Below are 21,056 nucleotides of genomic sequence, written 5' to 3' on the forward strand. Positions count from 1 at the left end.
TCCGCTTCCCGCCCGTCCCGCCCCGCCCACGTCACTTCCAGCAACAACAGCCGACGTCAGAGCTGCCCGGGTAGGAGTCGGGGCGGCGGCGGCGGGCACGGCCTCCCTGCCGAGGCTCCTTCCCTGGGCCTGTCCGCCTGTCCCCGCCGCCGGGCCCGCGCAGCCCCTCCCGCCCGGCGCGGCCCTCGCACGGAGGCGGGCCGGGCTCGTCGCGGCGGCGGTTGGAGCCGAGCTGGCACAGGTAGGGCCCGCGGGTGCCCCCCGCGGCGCGGACGGACGGGCGGCGCGGCCAATGGGCAGCCGGGGCTTCGGGAGCGGCCCAATGGGGCCGGGGGGCGGCACCCGCCGGCCGCGCTCGCCGCTGCCCCCAGAGCGGGGCGGCCGTGCCCGGGCCGGGTCCCGGTGCCGCTCTGCGCGGGGAGCAGTGGCGCGGGGGCGGCACGGCTGCGGAGCTGCTCGGGACGTGGTGTGGCCTTAGGCAGCTCCGGCTCTGGGGTCCCTGGGGCGGCTCTGGGCCTGCGGGTCGGGCTGTGCCTCCACCCGCCAGCCCGGCTGCCCGGCGTCGGGATTGAAGAGCTTTCATGTTACGGGGGATTCCAGCAGGCCTCGGTTGCAACGCAGCTGCTATGAACGAAGCTTCAGCTTTTATAGGCTTGCATCGAAGGAAGGGACGTTTTCCTGTTGGGATAATCGTGGCTGCAAAGCAGCAGCTGTAGGGCTCGGTTACCATAAAGTGAAGAGTGTTAATATCTAAAGTGCATGTTGGTTTTTATTTAATGAAGTAGAATCCAGTACTTATGCAGCGTTAATCCAGATTACTTTTAGCATCCGATCACGCTTGTCAACACACTGCAAAAGAATTTATTACGCAGTAGCAAAGTAACATGAGGAAGACACAATTAGAATTTAAATCAGACTTTGATAGATAGCAGACAGGCCTAGAGAAGATCAGCGATTTATAAACAAGCTTGATGTTATTTTTACTGTGGTCGTTACTACAGCCAAGCTGTCAAGAGGTTTCAATTACTAGATAAAATTACATTATTAGAAGTTTGAAAACATGCATTTGAGTGGCATACTGAATCTGAAGATTAAAAATATATGTTCAAAATAATTTAAAAGTATCGGTTTTGACGCCATTACTTAAAAGGCTTTATTACAATGGGTTTGCTCATCTTTAACGATGATGAGCTCTGAAAGCATTCATCCTGGATTACTACAAAGCTGAAAGTAATTACATGATAGGAAAAATTATATGTGTTATAACAAATGGCATATAAGCTGCTAAATAGCTACACAAATAGCAGAGCTTGTGGATTTTCAGCAGCTGGTTCTAGACTGGTTTAAATTCTGTCTCATTTTGTTTCTTCTGTGAAATTTCATCAGTTGGTCCTTAAAATAGCAAATATAATTTTAATTTCTTTTTTACATTATAAAAAGGCTTTTTATACTATTTCTACAGTAATATCTTTTGTATAAGTATGTGGCTACCTTATTATCAAGGCTTTATGTTATGCTACCAGGTAAGGAAGCTTGAAAAGATACTTATTCACTTGTTTCTGGGCACTCAAAATCCTTACTGCATTATCACTGAAGTTGTTAAAGTTTGTTTCAGTGTCAGTCACTGTGCTACCCAATACATTTTTATTTCTCCCTATGTTTTATAGTATTTCATTGACTCTAAATAAGGGGGTTTTTATTAAATTTTGAAGGAAGTCTGAAGATTCCAAATGTTCTGAAGCCTAAGTTTTCTTAACTTGCATGGGATATAGATAATATTTGGTACTCTGGGAAGAAGCCTATTGTTAATTTTGTAGCTCTTCAAACTTTTGAAACTTTTGAAAAATATCTTCTAGGGGTTTTTTTAATGGGTTTTATTTTCAGTATTTTTTCAGTTGCCTCATGAAGACTGATTACCTGGTCAATGTAACATTGACAGAACTCACTTTACCTGTTCAGATCAGTCCTAAAATTTTACTTATGTGCTGAGTATGTCTTACAGGTGTTTATAAATAGCTGTCAACATCTAATCTGGATTTTATGTCCAGCAGGCTCGCAGATGGGTCAGGGACTCTGGAGAATTGCTAGAAACCAGCAATTGCAACAGCAAGGATACAGTGGACAAGGCTATCTTACCAGAGAGCATGGTAGGAGGATACCTGCTAACAATGTTTCCAATACAAGCCACCGCAAACAAGCCCAAGGAGGCATTGACATCTACCACCTGCTGAAAACGAGAAAATCTAAAGAACAAGAAGGATTCATTAACCTGGAAATGTTGCCACCAGAGCTTAGTTTTACCATCTTGTCATACCTGAATGCAACTGATCTCTGTCTAGCATCATGTGTCTGGCAGGATCTTGCTAATGATGAGCTCCTCTGGCAAGGGTAAGCACAAAAAAAAACAAGTATCACCTAGACATAGTAAAAAGTATTAGATTTTAAATTTGTCTCAGTAAGTGCTTTTTGTCTTTCTGACCTTAGCAAAGGTTTCCCAAGTTAAATGAGATTGATATAGAGGATACATACATCGTTTAAAAATGTGCTATTCTGGATTTCTAATTAGTATGGAGTATTTACTGGAGATTACTACATACACAAGTGGGCTTGGCACAAGTATACATGTGTATTTTTATACACCTGGTATTTGAGATAGCATGGGTGAAAACAGGGACTTGTCTTCACATTTGTATTAGCTCAAAGCACACCTCAGGTGTTTGTATCATTACTTCTCTGAACTTCAAACGGTTGTGTAGGTTAAGCAAGCAAACCTATTCAGCCAAACTTCCAAATGGAGAGGAGTGAGAATTCATCTACTACACTTATAACAGCTTAGGTGTATCTTTTTTGGAAGATGGTTATGGAGGGAAGAAAGAAAAAGTCGTTTTTTCTCAAGTGAAATTTCTTCAGCCTAACACTTGAACCACTTTAATGTATAGCATATGCAGAATTTGTATGTTTAGGGAATAAATAAAGGAACATTCTTTCAGACAACATAGCGCAATATCAAAATGTAATTAACGTATTCTTTGGTATTTTATGTTTTACAGCACTAGGAAAGACTCATTAAATCATACTTATCTTTAGAGTAGATGATCAGCAAAACTTGTAACTTCTTTCAAAACATTTTCTTCTCCCTTAACTGACAGCACTACTACTGTAGAAGTTGGGTTGCTGTTCAGGTTGTTTATTTTCCTTTTATTATGCTCTACATCTCTTCCTCACCTCATCTATTTCTTGCCCTGCTGCATTTGAAATAAGTAGCTTCTCTTCCTATCATGCTTTCGAACTGAGAAAAAAGGATAATGCAGCATTACTTCTTAGTCACAATTGTTCTGCTATCGGGGACTGTTATATTGATAGGAAACAGGAATTCTAGTGAAGGATACCAGTAAGCTTCTAAGTTTATCAATATGCATTGTACTGTGCTCAGTTTTTGATATCAAACCCACCCTAAATACAAATAAATTCCATAGACCAAAGCTTGAAGATGCTAGAGCTTCTTAATTGCATGCAGTATATATTCTTAACGTATGGGGTAGAAATATGTATTTTCCTTGATGTTCATTCTGAGAAACAGTTGAATCATTTTTTGTGAAATCTTTCCAAATACTCACATTCATACCATATTTCTTTTGGTAATGAAAATGTGTCCTGATTTAGCAATAAATAAAAATCTCAATTTGCATAATCTCTGTAAAAATCTTCACTATTCTTTGTGTGTGTTTAAGCTTTGGCAAGTACTGTGTTTGCAGTTCCAAACTCAGTCCAAATAAGACCCAGGTTCCAGAGCTGAAAACAGAATTTTTGCCATGTCTCCAGTGACTACCTGCTTGGTCCTAAACATTGTTCCTAATTCGTTACAGGGCAGGTGTGTTGAAGCAGAACTACCAGTTCAATAAGGAATCTAGAGTGTGTAGAATGGGAATTGCAGATGGTATCATCAAAGACTGAGATGAGGGGCAGAAACTGATGAAACTGAGATATGGAGTCAGAGTGGAATAAACAGGAAAGAAGCTGAAAAGTTGTAGAAGATAGAGAGGGATGGGGCTGGATCTAGTCATTGGGACTGGCCAATTAGGACAAGAGGAAGAAGAGTTGGGTGAAGAAGGGGAGATGGGGAAGATGCTGAATTAATGGCATAATTTTGTGTAGATATTGTGTCCAATTCACTGCACAACTGGAGCACAAGAAAGGACACAATGTTTTGATCTGTCATACTACTGCAGGAGAACAAGTTGCCACTGTTCTCCAGTGTCTAGGTTCTAGGAGTGCCAGAGGTCTCTGCTGTGTGGTTGTCATTATGATGCCACCTACTGGGATATTGTTTTGAGGTTGCACTCAAATAGACCAAAACCTCTATGAGAAGAAAACTTTAGTCATATAATTGAAGATTTTAGAAAAACATGGCAAAAGACTCAGTAACTGTTACAGCAACCTACTTCTAACTTTTCCTATAGTTTGAGTATTTAGCTTTGCATTGTTGATTACATTTTGCTTCTGTAAAATCCTTGAAATTCAGAAAGGAATTTTTATAATAGATTAATTCTATTTTCATAGGTTGTGCAAATCCACTTGGGGTCACTGTTCTATATACAATAAGAATCCGCCTCTAGGATTTTCTTTTAGAAAATTGTATATGCAGCTAGATGAGGGCAGTCTCACCTTTAATGCCAACCCTGATGAGGTAAGTGAACTGTTGCTGACAGTAATAAACAGTTACAATAATTGTGACTTTTTATTATTATAGCCGTATAAAACCAAAGTTTCAATAGGTGTTCATTTTACTGTAGGGATGGTTAATACTGAGCTACAGCCACATTCTGGTCTTTTTTTGAATATTGTACCTGTGTACATCATTTACATGACTTGCCTGTTAAGTGCTCTGTACACTTCTGTGGATGCCAGAAATTCATAACCACATATTAACTTAGAAACAAGGCAGATACCCTAACAGAAGGGACAGTGGTGAGCTGTAAGAGCATAACAATGAGCTTAAATAAATAGAAATGTTAAAATGCAGAGTGTGAGTTTGGTTCCACTTTAGGCAAAGCAGGATGAGGTATAAAGTCCAGTTACTTCTATGACAATCACATTTGCTTGTAGGCGATTTTTACGTATTTCCACTATCAAGGAGCAAATCTTGAAATATGAAAAAAGATCTACTGCTGAACTATCCTGAAGATCAGTTAGATTTTATTTCTGTGGGTGTTTGTTGAGCATAACCTCTCCTAATAGAACAACGTAAATTTATCTTCAAAAAAAAAATCCCTTGTCAATCTGAAAGGTTTCCATTTATAAGTTCATGTGGCTAACTGGAAAAGTCAGTTTCTGCTTTCAGTCTGTCACCTTTCAAAAGAAGAAAACAGTTTGAGAGTAGACAGCTTTTGCCTGGGAGATAGACAGTTAATGCCCAAGTGACAGAGAGAGTCTTTTGTGTATAAAACCAGACTCCTGCTTCATGTTTCCTAGGAAAAGAGTGTACACAGTATTGAACAATAATGCTGTTAACTTCCTGCATATAGTTACATATACACATGGAAGTGGTAATTGAATAAATCCAAAGTAGAAAAAGGATTGGGATATGAAAAGAAACACTTCTAGAAGCAAATTTCACTCTGCTGATACGATACAGAAAGTGTGAACTTGTGACCATGCGGTAAAATAAATAAAGCAGTTCAGTGGATCATTGCAATAATGTGATTTCGTTTAAGTTCTTGTTTTATCTCATATTCTGCTTGATTAAGAGACCATTACTTTTATCAGTCACGAAGAGAGTATTATGTCATTAGAACTCTGCCTTGAACTCTGATACACACCATGGAGACATCAGCACCTGGCCACTTGAGTGATTGGTGTTGTTTTTCTGCAAAATTTTCACAGATTTAGTAATAAATGTAAAAGTTTTCAAATGAGGTGCAATATTTAGGTAACTTACATGTTTTCAGTAGTGTTTCAAGTATATTGCTAGCAGCATTGTCCATCCAAATTTTTCTTTGTATTTCAATTTGTTTTAACATAATTTTTCACTTAACTATCTCAGTTTGTAATGTGCCATTGTATTTCAACGTTATGTAAGGTAATCTTGGTATGTTTAAAGCATTTGTAGCCTACAGAAAAGGCACTTAATAGAAGATTCATTATTTTTAAAGGAAATTAAGATCTGCAAATCAGAGCTAACTTATGGCATACCTAAATTAGGTATTAACTTTATTATGCTACTCTTGGTTCTTCGTTATGGTTATATTTTACAATAGAAGTACAAACACTCTGCTTCAATGAGAGACAAGTATCTCAGGGTATCTCCTAAGGGCTCTGTTCCTCTCTCCCTGTGGAGCACCGTAGCCTGGTAGGAATCATTCAGGGCCTGAGTTTCAGGAGAATTCACAAATACTATTGCTTTTACTGTTTACAACTGTGATATTGGCAGAATTATTATTATAAGGACACTGTGACTGGAACATATGATATGACATTCCACTATTACAAACTGTGTCTCCGAATTTCCTGCCAAACTCTGCTTTACATTTGATAACAGACCTGATCAAATTACTATAAAAATAGGAGTACTTACAGCCACAGGAGCAAGATTCTCCAAAGGACACCGCCCATGTCATGAAAATGGGTAACCAGGCTCCACAGCAACAGCTCCAGAGCTAGCGGTGGCTCACGGGGTAGGGAAGAGCATCTACACACTTTGTGGTAGGATTCTCTGGTTAGCCATTGTTGTGTGCATGGTGTTGTGATATCTGCTGTAATTTAACGTGTTGGTTGTGTGCATGAGCTTGCATAATTCGTAGCAGGTGCTCACATTCTGCTGAAAGGATGTGCGTAAACACATGACACATAATCTGGAAAAAAACAAAAAAAAACCTCCAGTGCATGTTTGGGTTGGGATTTTTGTTTGGGTTTTTTTGGGGTTTTTTTCTTTTTTTTTTTTTTTTTTCTTTTTGGGGGGTTTTTTTGTTGTTTAGTTGATTTTGGTGGGGGTTTTTTATGTGGCACCACCATTGTAGCCAAGATTTTGGAACCTGGTTTTTGTTGTTTCTTTGGAGAGAGGGGATGGTTTAGTGTTAGTATTAGCACTTGAATATAAATACTCTGTTGTTTAATCTGCCTACCTGATTTCTGCTATATTTTATTTTAAAGAGCGTATGGTATATGTGAAATATTTCTCATGCAGTTCTCATTTCATCTCATGTGCTTATGATTCAGAATTTGTAAGGAACCAGAAGTTATTTCCCATTGTTTTGTATCCAGTTCTAACTCCCCACAAAGTATTTCGTCAAATTTATTACATGGATCAATGCTATGTAGCTAAAATTGAAACTGAAGGTACAAATAAGAATCTTTTGGTTGGGAAAGAAGATCTGGTTTTTTGTTCCATCTTTAATGGTTCTAACTGATCTATTTAATAGTATTTCTTTTTATAGACCTTCTGGAAGCTGTATTGTACCAAAACTGTCTGTCTTCAGTGAGGTCAGGATTTCCTTTATGTAGCACAATAATAAAGTACAGTAGGACAGTGCTTATACTAAGCCTGTCTTTCCACTCTTCTGATTGTCTCATTCTACAAGTTGCCCTTAGTTTTTGACAGGGAGGCCAGGTTTTTCTGACCTTTTCCTGGTTATAAATTTTTAGCCACTTGTATAAAGCTACCTTACCTGACTTTTAGTTATAGATGGGATAAGTTTCAAAAAACTTTGCTTAGAAATTCAGCACAGTAAACATTCCATCATCTACAGACTGTCTCATAGTGATCTACTGAGCAAGCCAGTTTTGAGATGCATTGATTTATCGGTCTGAAGAATATTATGTGCATGTTGTAGAGGAAAGACATTCTTTTTTTGTGATTTATCAAAAAAGTTGGAAAAGAACATTGAGCTGAAACCTTTTGATAATTCTACATTAAAATCAGAGTAGTTTAATCTCGTAAATTATTAGTTATGGATTTTGTGTACAAGAAAAGTATTTCCACATTCCATTTGCAATTTCTGCCATCATAAGTTTGTATCACTGAGACTGTATTTTAGAGACATACAGTGAAAGAGACTCTGAAGTCTATGTTGCATATTGTGTCCACCTTTTTCACCAAATGACTTAATTCGTAACTTAGTTAACTAACAATCCTAAAAATTTGCATTATACAAGATCTCATTAATACTCTTCATTGTTCCAGAAGATGCACCATTAGATATATATTAAGATATTGTACTTCTCTAGAAAAATGGGAAGAGCAATACCGTACATGTCTAATTTTATTTACTAATAATGTTAATGTTACCTAGAACCACCAACAGAAATGGAGACCCTACTATACTAGATACTGATTTCAAAACTTCTGTGCCATTAATTTAGGATTTGTCTGGTTTGTTTTGTATGCATATCTTAACAGAGGTGTCAAAGGCAACTACAAAAGTTTTAATGTTGACTGCTGTGCTGAAGTGCTCAGAAAATACTCTTAGCAAAGAAGACAGTCAATGCAGAAATGGAACCAACACTGAAAAAGAAAAGTTTTCCATTTTAAATATTCTGTATGAATATAAACAATATCAAAGGCTATCAGAAACAGGTAGAAAACAAGCAAGGAGTGTCAGTGCTGTAATAGAATAGGCTGATAAAACATTGTGTGCCTGGAAAAAAAAGAAGCAACTGTAAAAAATGACATAAAAATATAACAAATGGCTTTTGTTGTTACTATTAGTCTATACTTAAAATTGCATATATAATTTAAATTAACAGTTCCATACATTAATATTTTATCTCAAGCTGTCTGAAATTCAGAGATAACATGCTTGCCACAGAGCAAGGTAGGCAAGTATCCTTAAGGCATCTTTCCTAATTCTCTAATGCTAAGAATGTTACAGTGCTCTGAATCAGAATTAAAAAAACTACTGTTTTCATGTGCTCATTTTGCAGTGTTTCCCAAGTGTTAAAAAGGCCTCTTCAGAGCTGGTCGATCATGGCACAGAACAGCCTGCCTGGCTGACTGGAGTCAAATATTTCCTAAGAGAATCACCAGCTGATAAATAATCTTAGCATAGGTTTTATCAGTGTGTAGGGCTACTTATTTCAGTTAGTATATATGCCACAAGCCGCCATTTTAGCTACCAAAAGTGATTTATTTGAAGCAAGGGTTCTGAGAGGTTTTCAAGGTAGTATTTACAGTGTTACGAAAAGCAGATTCAATGACATGCTGTAAATCTTGTAAATAAATTTAATTTGCTGTGAGACAAAATTTTAGAACTTAAAAAAGAAATCAGGCTTCTACTGTTGCAAAGTGTGTTTGATAGCTTAGGATGAAATAAAAAGCAACTGAAAACAATGGCATGTGGTGAAGTAGATTTTATTTATACTCTGTTTAGTTGTGAAGGAGTTGAGAAAAATGCATTCATAGGGAAAGATTTTGTCAAACACTATGTGTGGTGGGGGAAAAAGGAATTAGACAATTAGAGAAGCAATAGAAGAATTAGAGAAGCAAAGACTTTGTAGCCTTAATACTACAGGTGTAGTAATTTAAATTGTGAACTTAAACATATATTCTAACTATTTTCCTGCTTGATATAGCTGCAACTTTGTTTCACTAAGCCTCTTCACAAAATGTTCCAAACCTGCGCTCAGTCCTTTATTTCTTTTTCACACAAAATTTAAGAGCACTGGGAAGTTTAGTTTATACGCTGAATGACAGGTTGCCCCTACATTTTTGTAGCTGTAATGTAAACTAAAAGGGCAGACCTAAAAAATATTGTCAAGTTTGATATCAGAAGATTTATGAAAAACTATTTCAGATGTATTTTAAAGGTGATTTAGGTTGTGGCCTTGGTACATTATTCTATGCAGAAATGCACTGTCCTTCTCATTTTACATTTCAACCTTATGCTATAGTCAAGATATATTGTACTTAAGTATTGTAACACTTCTTTGTAACAAATGCTGAGAACTGCTCCCAGCCCCTGCCAAACTGAATCAGAAGAACTTGTTTAGTTATTCTCAGGTTTAGGTTTTTGCTGTTGAAAAGTGTGGACATTTTTTAAATCTGTTAGTTGAGTTTTGATTTCTGAGGTTGTAAGGAAAACAGTTCTGTGCTTTGGGATGTTTCAGTGACTAGAGAGAATCCAGAATATCACTTGAAATACTTTAAATTTGCTGCGTTTATTCTGTGAGAAATGTGTATTTGGCCAAAGTGTAAAATTCTAGAAATCATAATATGAGTATAAATTATATGCAATTCTGTATTTTTAAACTATTTTTATGTTAGGCATAATGTTCTTATTTATGTGTATGCTTATTTATATATGTTAATACTTACCTATGCTTTGAAATCAGCGTGCTTGTGTTTATTTGCATTATTACACATTTAAACAAATGCATTTAATGCATCTATTTGAATGTGATACATTGTATACATGTGAGAACATTACTGTTTTAATTACTAATGTTAAAAACTAAACTCATTATGGCTAAGATTTTCTTATTTGCAAAAATTGTGAAATTACTGGATATGGTCCCTGCAATATTTTAAATACTATTACAAAAGTATGAAAAGCAAAATACTGATATACACGATAAAGAAATTATTAAAGAACCATCATGCTTATTATGGGGTTCATAATTTAAAATTTTCTACTATGACTATATGTAAAATCTCAACCATAACACTAAATTGTTTCTTTGCATTTGGTTTATAATTTTAGAGTGTATTCTGCATGTTGAAATGTGATTTAGAGGAGGAGGAATCATTCTGAAAAACAAACTAGTTAATTCCTAGGATTACATTCCTGCATTGTGAAGTACAGTACTTGTTCCTAAATACATTATGAAGATTAAACCTATTTATATGTACATGTATTTTATCTCAGGGAGTCAACTACTTTATGTCCAAAGGCATACTAGATGATTCACCGAAAGAAATAGCTAAGTTTATCTTTTGCACAAGAACACTGAATTGGAAGAAGCTGAGAATCTACCTTGATGAAAGGTAATTCAAATTTCTCTTAAGACATTTTCTATTGATTTTCAATGTACAACCTTATTTAACAACATTTTGAATGTAGAGATGCCACTTCAAGGATGTAAAAAGGCAAGAAAATGCAGCTAGGTAATTGTTCTGCTAAATCTGAACAGTTGCTCAGTTCAAGTATTTATGTGACTGTGACACTTAATAAGAATCCTCAAAAATACCACCTAGAAGTAATAAATCTCACATCCTCACAAAATCTTACACAGATATTTTACTGCATTTTTTGACATGGCAGGTTTTTTTTCCCTTTCTTATGGGTGTTATTCAGAAAAAGTAGTTATCGCTTTATGAAGGGGTGATAGCTTTTTAACTAATGTTGGATCATCTGACCATTAATTGGTTGTCTGATATTTCTTGATTGGAAGTTGCACACACATTATGAGATTGGAAGGGAGCATTCTCTTGGAGACATCAGGAGCTGCAGAAGGGAACACTCTCTCTGCTGTAGCATGCTGTTCTGTCTCCACAGTGCTTTCTCATGCCATCAGGTTGGGGTAGGGCAGTATCATGAAAGGGGAAGGAGAATAGTAACTACACCTGAATAGGGAGAACACAGGGCCAACAGCACTTCCAGCAGGAATCCTCTCCTGCTTCTCATCCTCTTCAGCCTGGACTACTAAAGGAATAGAAAGAGTCTGTAATGTTATCTCCACTGGTAGTCCTGTGCTGTAAAACTTCAGATTTATCAACTTTTTAGACTATAATAAAAATACAAAACCATTTAATGGATGAGATTGCAAGTTAATGTTAGTGACTCCTACTGCCATTTATCTTCCCTTCATAAACAGTGTATAATCAGACACTAAAAATAAGAAGTACTTTTCTAAATTTTGAAACTCACAAGCAAGCTAAAAATCAGGTTAAACATAAGAAAATATTCTTAGGTTCACTTCAAATTTGCTTCAAATTTTTTTAAAATTATCTTTTGCTCATCTGGTGATATAAGTGTGGTCTGAATCTTTTAAATGTGTTTGTGTTCCATGCAAAACACTTGAGAACATCGCACTCTGATGGATATTCATGAGCAAATTTTGCCTTACTGAAGCCTGTTTTTAACAAGACACTCCTGTAGCTGCTTCTGCTTAGACATCAAAATCTGTGACACACATGAATCTATTCCCTTTACTGTCATTTTTAATGGTTTTTGTCACAGTGTAAAGGAAGCAAAGCTTCTATGTTGACCTTGATTAAATACACAAATAAACTTTGAGTTCTGATTCATGTATGGTTTTATAGTATTTGGCTACAAATAGGCAAAGAACATGTGTTTATATTATCTTTGTGCTGTTGGTGATAATTTTGCCTTTTAGCAAAAACAAAAGCTCATACTGTTCTAAAGCTTTAATTTTAAAATCTACACTTTTTCATATTTAAACAGTTAAACTTTTCTAATAATATGGGTTTTTGTTCTGCCAGGAGAGATGTTTTGGATGACCTTGTGACGCTGCACAACTTCAGAAATCAGTTCTTGCCAAATGCACTGAGAGAGTTCTTCAGACACATTCACGCTCCTGAGGAGCGTGGGGAATACCTTGAAACTCTCATAACAAAGTTCTCTCACAGATTCTGTGCTTGTAATCCTGATTTGATGAGAGAGCTTGGCCTTAGCCCTGGTAAGCAAAAATGAGCAGTGGATCAGTCTTTATACTTCTGGATGATGCTACTGGTGCTGATAGTTTTAAAATCAGCACCTAAACAAGTATTTCTGAAACTACAAAATGGTTCAGTGTAGAGTCATCATTCCACATGGGTTGGACAAAAAAAAAAAAAAAAAAAAAAAAAAAAAAAAAAAAAAAAAGCAAATGTAGAGATTCTTTTTTTAGCTGATTAGTTGAGTTTATTTCCATGTTATCTTCATTTTTGTCTGTACTTGAAGCTGTTTTTCTTTTCTGAAGTTCATCTTGCAGAGTCTTACACACTTAACATTTTACCTTGTGGATAGTCCCACAGAAATGAAAGGGAATATTGGGCCACATTCAAGTTAACAAGCATTTCTAATTGCTTGGGGGAGGCAGTTTTCAGCAGTGGGACTGCTTACATATTTAAAAGATAAGGTTTTACAGGATGTTGACTTTAGTTTACACAAACTTCAAGAATCTGTTTAAATGAAAATGTTTAAAGCCCTTAGTGGCTTTTGGATTATGTAGAAATAATAAGAGATTTGTAAATTCTCTTTTGGCAGTGTGCTGAAATTACTACTTTAAAGCTTGCTATATTGAATTTTTTTTCACTGGGCTACCCTTCTGAGTAGTTGTATGTGTATGTATATATGTGTATATATATATGTATATATAAAATTATGAGCCTAGATGATAAAGACCATAAGGTTCTTAAGGGAAAATACTTTTAATGATCATAGTTTCTTTTTTAAACTTTTTTTATTTATTCTCTCTTGTCTAGATGCAGTTTATGTACTGTGTTACTCTTTGATTCTACTTTCAATTGATCTAACAAGCCCTCATGTGAAGAACAAAATGTCAAAGAGGGAATTCATCCGAAATACGCGACGAGCTGCGCAGAATATTAGTGAAGATTTTGTAGGGCACCTTTATGACAACATCTACCTTATTGGCCACGTGGCTGCCTAAAAGCACAATTTGCTAGCACTTAAAATTTGTAATTTTCAAAAACTACATCAATTCAAGATATTAATTATTTTGTAGAGATGGGGGTTATTTTAGTGCTGGTCATTCTAACCTCTGTATGCAATCAAAGTTTGTGTGTGTAAGTGTGTGTATGTGTAAACTACCTTTTCTATCTATTTACTGTGGGAACAGAAGGATTTTTTTTCATAAGTTTTTTTTAGTTTTGCACAAAACAATGCCATTAGTCTGACACAGCCATTTATGAATGTTAAACTGACATTACAGTCTAAGCTGAAAAAGTGGTGAATTTGTGCGTTAGATCTGCTTGAAACTTTAATAAGTTCATTCTTTTTAGAATACCATGTAATGTGTATATATTTAACTAAAGAGATTTATAATCATAATTATTTTATTGTAAAGTATTTTAACTAAAATTTCTCCTTTTATCTCTTAAATTAGTCTTTGACTTTTGTTTGCATTTTTTTTATAATGCTGACTACCTCAGGTACTTAAGTTAGAAGAACGTTGGTCTGAATACTACAATAAAGTTTATTCTAGGAGATGATAGGACACTTGTAAAATATCTAAGCTGGTATTTTATGCTATATTCATTAACTTGAATTAGCATATTGCCAATCTGCTATTCACTCAATTTTCAAGATTACAGGCTCTATTTTAGATGAACCCTGATGCCCTACAGGGATAGCCAGGGGAAATCATGCAGTGCAGAGAGGTTTATGTTATTTACGTACATAACCTATTTTGCAGATACTGGTTTTTGGGAAACAGGGCAACTACAATCACCTATTCAGTGCAGTAAGCAAGAAAAAATCTGAACAGAGAAAGTGGTAGGAGTGAGTAACGTGTTGCTGCTTTCAACTGGTTTCCTCAGTCTAGAAGTGTCAATGATGGAAATGCCTCAGCAAATGTATACCAGATGACTTGTTGCTAAAGCTGTTAAAAACTGACGGTGCAAGATTAGAGCAGTGACTGTGCAGGATTGGAGAGCTGTTTGAGAGTCAGATACTGAATTACTTTCTAAATATGTCATGTAGCTAGATTTTAAACAGCTCAAAATTTATGGAAATACTTCAAAAATTACTTGGTCAGGTTGTGTCTTGCCATTTTCTGAAGCGTGAAGAATATTAGTGGTGGAACTGCTGTGCATGTGCAGGAATTGAATAAGGATTTGCCTAGTTTTTGTTCAGACAAGTCATGGAGCAGTGCTTTTCTTAAGTTGACATAGCACGTAGTTGAGGTAAGAGCTGTTCCTGATTATATATGTTTACATAATATTCAGCTATCAGTAGCATCTGGATACATTACCAAGTATATTTATTCTTTTTCCCTACCGTACCATGAGGTGAAGTGGGAAGGTATTCTTAATCTGTGAAACAGAACTAATCTGAGTTTTTATCTAGAAAGCCTATTGCAGAGCCAAGAGTTTAATTCAGGAGTGACCCCTCACTGCCATGCACATTGCCTATGGTGCTGCTTTCTGTTTGTCATCTAGACAGTGTTAGGTTTGTTTTAGATGTGAGGACAGTTCATACAAGTGCTCCATAAATGATGGGAAGAAAAAGATGTAGCTATTACTGCTATTTCAAGTGTTTATAACTCTTCTCCACAAACCAAACTGCATGCAGAAAAAGTGCTTTTTTATATTACCTTTAACTGAGTGTAAATGCCATTGCATTTATGTAGCATACACAGCCAAAGCCAAGAGCCAGCAGCATTGTGGCCATGTTCCAGACAGGTTTACAGCATCACCTGCCTTGCTCAGGGTAACTACTCTTCACGCAGTGTTCTTTCATGTATTGCAGAAAGTGCAAGGATGCATTCTGCAGTGGTCAATTAATCTCAAACACAAGTTAAGAATATATGATACAGTGGGGAGATTTAAGGCACAGTTATCTACTTCTGTATTACAAAAAAAAAAAAGGAAAACTTCTAACGTACTTTGTAAAACCAGCTATAAAGGACAAATGACTCTGGGCTCTTTAAAGTCATCTGAAGTGGAGACGGCGGAATATAGTTTTCTAAGAAACACTCCTCAAAGGTTTTACGCTTTAAAAAAAGAATTCAGTGAATTTTGAAATTAGAACTTCTCTTGTTAGAAAATATTTTCTCCTCAAACCACAAATGCAGAGCAAGGCTTAATTCTCTTCTGACTTATGCTTAGGTTGACATTAGTGATACTGGTTTTGATTTTGCACTAATATGAGAGTATGAATTGTTAGTCTGTGTTTCTCTTAATTTCCAGTTACTCTGATACAGAACAAAGCCTTCAGGCAGACAGAACATGTTTTTTCTGGAATAGATGAATATATCTATTAGCAAGGTTTAGAATTCTTCAAGGCCAGTGTAGCAGCCAAGAAGATAAATTAGAAACAGGATGATTCAATTCAAGTTTCCATAAAACAAGTCCAGGAGAAAACAAAACCCTAATGACCTGCAGATAACAGCATCTGATCTTCACAACAGGATTTTGAACAGTGTTAGAGGATTACCACCCAGCTCATGCTTTTACATTATGTTACTAATGCAGAGTGTAACAGAAAACAGCGAGCACAACATGCCAAGTGTGAATTCCCTCAGAGACAACCACGAAATAACTAATTAATACAGACATTTCTTCTGTCCTTTTTCCAGGTCGAGTCTAGCTCTAAAGTGGCTGAGAAGTAATTTTTTGCATTTTAGCAATCTAGACTTTACATGAAGTTAAAAAATTTTCTGTCTTAAAAGGAGAAAAAAGTCTTAATCAGGTGTAATAGTACTCTTAAAAAGTGACAAAAATTGTCTCAGTTGTGCTCCAAAAACTCTTTAAAAAAACCAAAGTTTTGGGCAGTGTTTTCTTCAATGCACTTGGTGTCTCCATGTACACTTCAAAATAATGATACTTCATTGATCCAGGTGCCACTAAATGATGTGATGTGGGAATAGCTACTTGATCAAGCACTTCAGAAAACTTAGGTAGAGAATCTCAAGCCAAATTATGTGAGCATGATCATGCTTATAACTGCAAAGTGATTCCCAAGCTATTGCGATTCCACCACTGCATGTCCTTTGAACTTTGGCCATGAGGTGTTGGCTTAACTCTTAACTGTATGCACTGTACACAACACTGAAGGAAGAAGTAAGCCTGCAGCCCATCCCCCTGCAAACACTCTGTTCTATCCTAAAAGACACTGGAATTGTTCTGAATGGCCATTTCTGAAAGTTTGGTAACTTCAGTATAAACAGATGTGACAGAAGGAAAATTTTTCTGTTCATGTTGTGAAAATGAGTGCACCTGTGTCCTTGTAAGTGTCACACAAATGCAAGTCTTGTTTGCTTTTATTAAAGTCTGAGGCTCTGATTGCATTTTTTGAAGGAATATGGCATGTATTAGATATTCACATGGCTTAGCTACAGACAGCATCTGATTGTATCTGCTTTCTCAAACTCTGTTTCTGTCTGGAATACTTTCCATTCTAATTCTAAACAGCGTATTTATACAACTTTGACTTTTTAAAATAAATCAAAGCTGCAGCAACATACAGAAGCCCAAACAAATACAAGTTTGAGACATGTTTTTCTATTTTGAAGCAAGTGAGAAATTTGCATTAAGGAAAAAAAAATCAATTTCTGTTCTTCAACCTTTTCTTTCCACCCCCCACATTGGAAAAAGAAAAAATGTAAACAGTTTCAAAATACAGCTTTAAGATAATAAACTGACTAGCTGGACAAATAAATGTTCCTATTTTTTCTTCAATATTCTGCAGTTTAAGGTTCTTAACACAAGTTTATCAACAGGAATTGCTCTTTTTTGAAGTGATAGTTTTGTTCTCTGTGTAAGGAGAGACTTGGGTTGGACTCAATGATCTTGGAGGTCTCTTCCAACCTAGTGATTCTGTGTGATTCTGTAAGGATGTCATTGTGCAATTGGATATTATTAATAGCTCTGTTTTTAGAAAACAAGTATTATTTTAAGCACTTAAACAAAATTGAGGTATACCTACTTGATCATGTTAAAATGTCAAAATTATAAAAGTATTTGGGAAAGTCAGATTTACTTGCCCTCTACTGAATTGGGACTTTTTTTCTTTTGAAATATTTCACAGATGTATTAAAATTAATAAACATTAAGGCTGATGAATTGTCCTCTGCCATTGTAAAATCTCCCACTCTAAGCTCAAAAGCACTATTAAAATGGGCAAAGAACAGATATAAAATAATTCCTGTGTCTCACATTATGGTTTCATTTGCCTTAAAGATAAATACAGACTTTTATAATCTGCATGTAATGGTCATTTTAGTAAGATAAAAATTTATGTAATAATCTAATATTATTTATGACATGTTTAAAGTTCAGACTTGCCACGTGTAATTAAATCATAATCAAGTAGCTGGGAGTAGTTACAGAAGTGTGTAAGAAACCTAAAAGAGATCACATTGCTCCTTTGTCACCTCAGTGTTTTTGTTAATGTTAGTAAATTTGCAGTTTTCCTTTCTTATTCATGTAAATATGCTTAGAGAAAATATTTAAACTGAATACTTCCATTTCCTATGTGAAATTTACTTGCATTAAAAACAAACTTTCTGTACTTAAAATACTAGAAAAACAAAAAAGCTTCAATTCACTGAAAGAAAAGAAGCTGTTAGTTTTCAGTTGTGTGGTTAACTCATAGACCCTAATAGAGAAAACAAGCAAAAAGCACTTTTCAGATTCCTAGCAATCAAAAAAATGCACTTTTAAGCTTAAAAATGGTGCACGTGTACGTAACAGAAATCAAGCATATTTTTGTGAAAGCAATATGGTCAGGATACCAGTTATTTTCAGAGAGAGTATTCATTTGTAAAAGTTAGCTTTCTTCTTGGCAGTGTTGGAGTGGAATGTTGGATTTAATTTAAGATGATTAATGAGATTTTGTCAGGCTCCCTGCCTTTACCACCACTGCAGTTTGTCAGCACAACAACCTGGGAAACCCGGACGCCACTCTGTCGCCCAAAACTGCTTTCCAGGAAAAAATAAACCCCAGTAACTAGTGCCAGGTATGTGTCAATGGTATTGTCTTTCAGCTGTTGAAAGTTTAACTCTAAGCTGGGACATTTACACATTCTGAGGAAGTGAACCTCATTTGTTATTTCAGTAGTCTGTTTTTGACATTGGATACCAATGCAAACTTAAATTTTTAGAGCAAGCATAGCCATTTTTTTTTAACCTTATGGAAAATCCTATAATCTATGCAGAAGAGAAATACTTTAAAAGGGAAAAAAAATATGTATTGAATCTTGTTTAGCTAAGTTTTTCTGGAGAAAGGTTTATATTCAATCTGTATATTGTATTCTGTTCAGAGGAACTCATCCTTTGAGCACTGTGCATGCCAGTAGCTTGCTGAGTGACAAGGAATGTTCTGTTGCACATAAGGCAGATGCATCAATGTGTATGCCAAGAGCCAAAATCTGACAAGTTTGCAGTACTACTCATATATGACCATAACATAAGCAGATGAGTAATTCTTTTGAAATGCAAGGTTGATATTGAAAATTATTTACAACTTGTCTTCTTTGCTTTCCTTGTGGAAGTTTGTTCTGTTGGTTTGCAGTTTGAGCATTGTGTTCTCTTACATGTGAAATAGTCGAATATCAAAAAGATTTATTTTAATTTTGAAAGTAGCGTTCCCCTTCAGAGAAAACATGCCTGCCTGTGCTATGCAAGTCCTCCTTCAGCCACATAATGCTGTATCAAAAAACTGACCTTCCATTCACTCCTATGGATCCCTTTGTACACCAGTTCTATCCTTTCACTCAGCAGGCAAAAAATCCTGCAGGCTTCACAGAGATGTAGGTGGTGAAAAAGAGTTTCTACTCCTCTGCTGCACCAGGCAGAACATACCCCTTTACAGGGCATGATGGCACATGTATTCTTTGCATTACTTTAATCTTAGCTATTTTTGTGTTAAAAGTATTTTCACAACTGGAGCTTCCCTGTCTTCATATCCAGAATTCAGGCTAATTGTCATAATTTCATGTAACACAACTGAACTGAAATATACTTTTATAACTGGACAACTTCTTGAATTTACTTGCCTTCTGCAGTATTTATCACCTGCATGACAACTAAAACAAGGAAATCACAGAACTTCTTTACAAGTGCTAAAGAAGTGCATCTCTCAGCGTGCTTCTTAGGAACAATCAAGATGCTGTATTTTTTCACATTAAATGTAACTTCTTGTTTCTATATTCCACTTAGGAGTTTATATCAATAAAAGTAATTGTTACTGTTCCACACTGTCTGAAGCCTGACAGTACGATTTCTGGTTTGTACCAGCAAAAGCTGACTTTTTGGGTTGTTTTTTTTTTTTTTCCCCCATGGAATAGCAGAAAAAATTAAAGTAAATACTCAACATTCATCTATCACTGCAAAAATGCGATAAGAAATGCTTGGATCTTTTTTTTCCCTATAAATAAGGTTTAGATATGTAATAAAATAAACAAGTCACATGATAAGTAATCAGCTTTTGTTAAATCCTTTTTCAACTTTTTAAAAGTAAAATATGATTTCCCTTTGTTGGTATTAAGTCTTCACAATGTGCATAGTGTTGCATAACCTATACTGAAAATCACAGCACTTGAAGGGCTAATTTGAAGATCTAAATGGAACATAGACATTATTCTGGTTTTCAATATAAGATAGATTTTATTTAAAATAATAAAGACTCTGAAATGTATTGAAATTTATTTTAAATTAATGATATTTAATAATATTTAGTTAAATTGTCAGTCATAAATCAGGATTTATAACCTGAGTCTAAAGACTCAAATTAGTAAAGCAGAAAAAAGCAAAGGAAATTTTCTGTGATAAGACTTCATTAAAGCTAAAATTTTGTTGGTTTTAATACAGATCAAGACAGAAGTTTTGAAGAGGTGAGATTGGTCCCAGCTATATTCATACGTCATCCTCCCTCTTTCCTGCAGTAACATAACAGCTTTTCTGCCCTTGCCAACACATCTGCGCCTCTCCACAGCTGTCCACAGAGAAGCAGAGCAGTCTTTCTTTGCAAACTACACCTCTTCCCCCCAAATTAGTAAATAGCGTGTAATCTTGTTTTTTATAAAATATAAAGTGTACTCTGTAATTTCTTCACAGTGGCTAAATAACAGAAACAAGAGAAATTAGCAGTTAAGATGTACTCTCAGTGAGTATCAATATTTTCTAAGTACAGACAATTCTATTATACAAAAGCAACAGAAAAAGAAGCCCATGTTGCAAAATGTACAGTTTTATGTCAATAACTTCATTCCAAAATCATCCACAAATTTATTTCATGAATGTTAATTAATGATCTTTAGTCTGTTTTAGAAGTTGTTCACCACAGATTTGAACTAAGAATTTTACACAGAATATGAGATAATACTTGGAGAAACTTATCTGCGTTTGCCTTACCACCCACCTAACAAGTTACACT

At 35.9% G+C, this 21,056-nt stretch overlaps 1 protein-coding gene across 2 annotated transcripts; it reads left to right on the forward strand.

Annotated features, from left to right (window-relative positions):
- Positions 1–50: 50 nt before the first annotated feature.
- FBXO8 (F-box protein 8) lies at positions 51–20,101 on the forward strand. Of its 2 annotated transcripts, none has more exons than XM_066185966.1 (6): positions 51–241; positions 2,049–2,388; positions 4,561–4,687; positions 10,860–10,978; positions 12,437–12,633; positions 13,421–20,101. In XM_066185966.1, the coding sequence occupies exons 2-6, from the start codon at positions 2,060–2,062 to the stop codon at positions 13,606–13,608; spliced, it is 960 nt and encodes a 319-aa protein (XP_066042063.1). In that variant the 5' UTR covers positions 51–241; positions 2,049–2,059; the 3' UTR covers positions 13,609–20,101. The 2 variants fall into 2 exon arrangements, with proteins under 2 accessions (XP_066042063.1, XP_066042062.1); XM_066185965.1 differs by having other exon boundaries at positions 2,052–2,388.
- Positions 20,102–21,056: the final 955 nt, after the last annotated feature.

The sequence above is a fragment of the Chamaea fasciata genome, unplaced genomic scaffold (assembly GCF_029207755.1).
Source record: "Chamaea fasciata isolate MVZ Bird 193981 ecotype frontalis unplaced genomic scaffold, bChaFas1.0.hap1 SCAF_6, whole genome shotgun sequence".
Classification (NCBI taxonomy): Eukaryota; Metazoa; Chordata; class Aves; order Passeriformes; family Sylviidae; genus Chamaea; species Chamaea fasciata.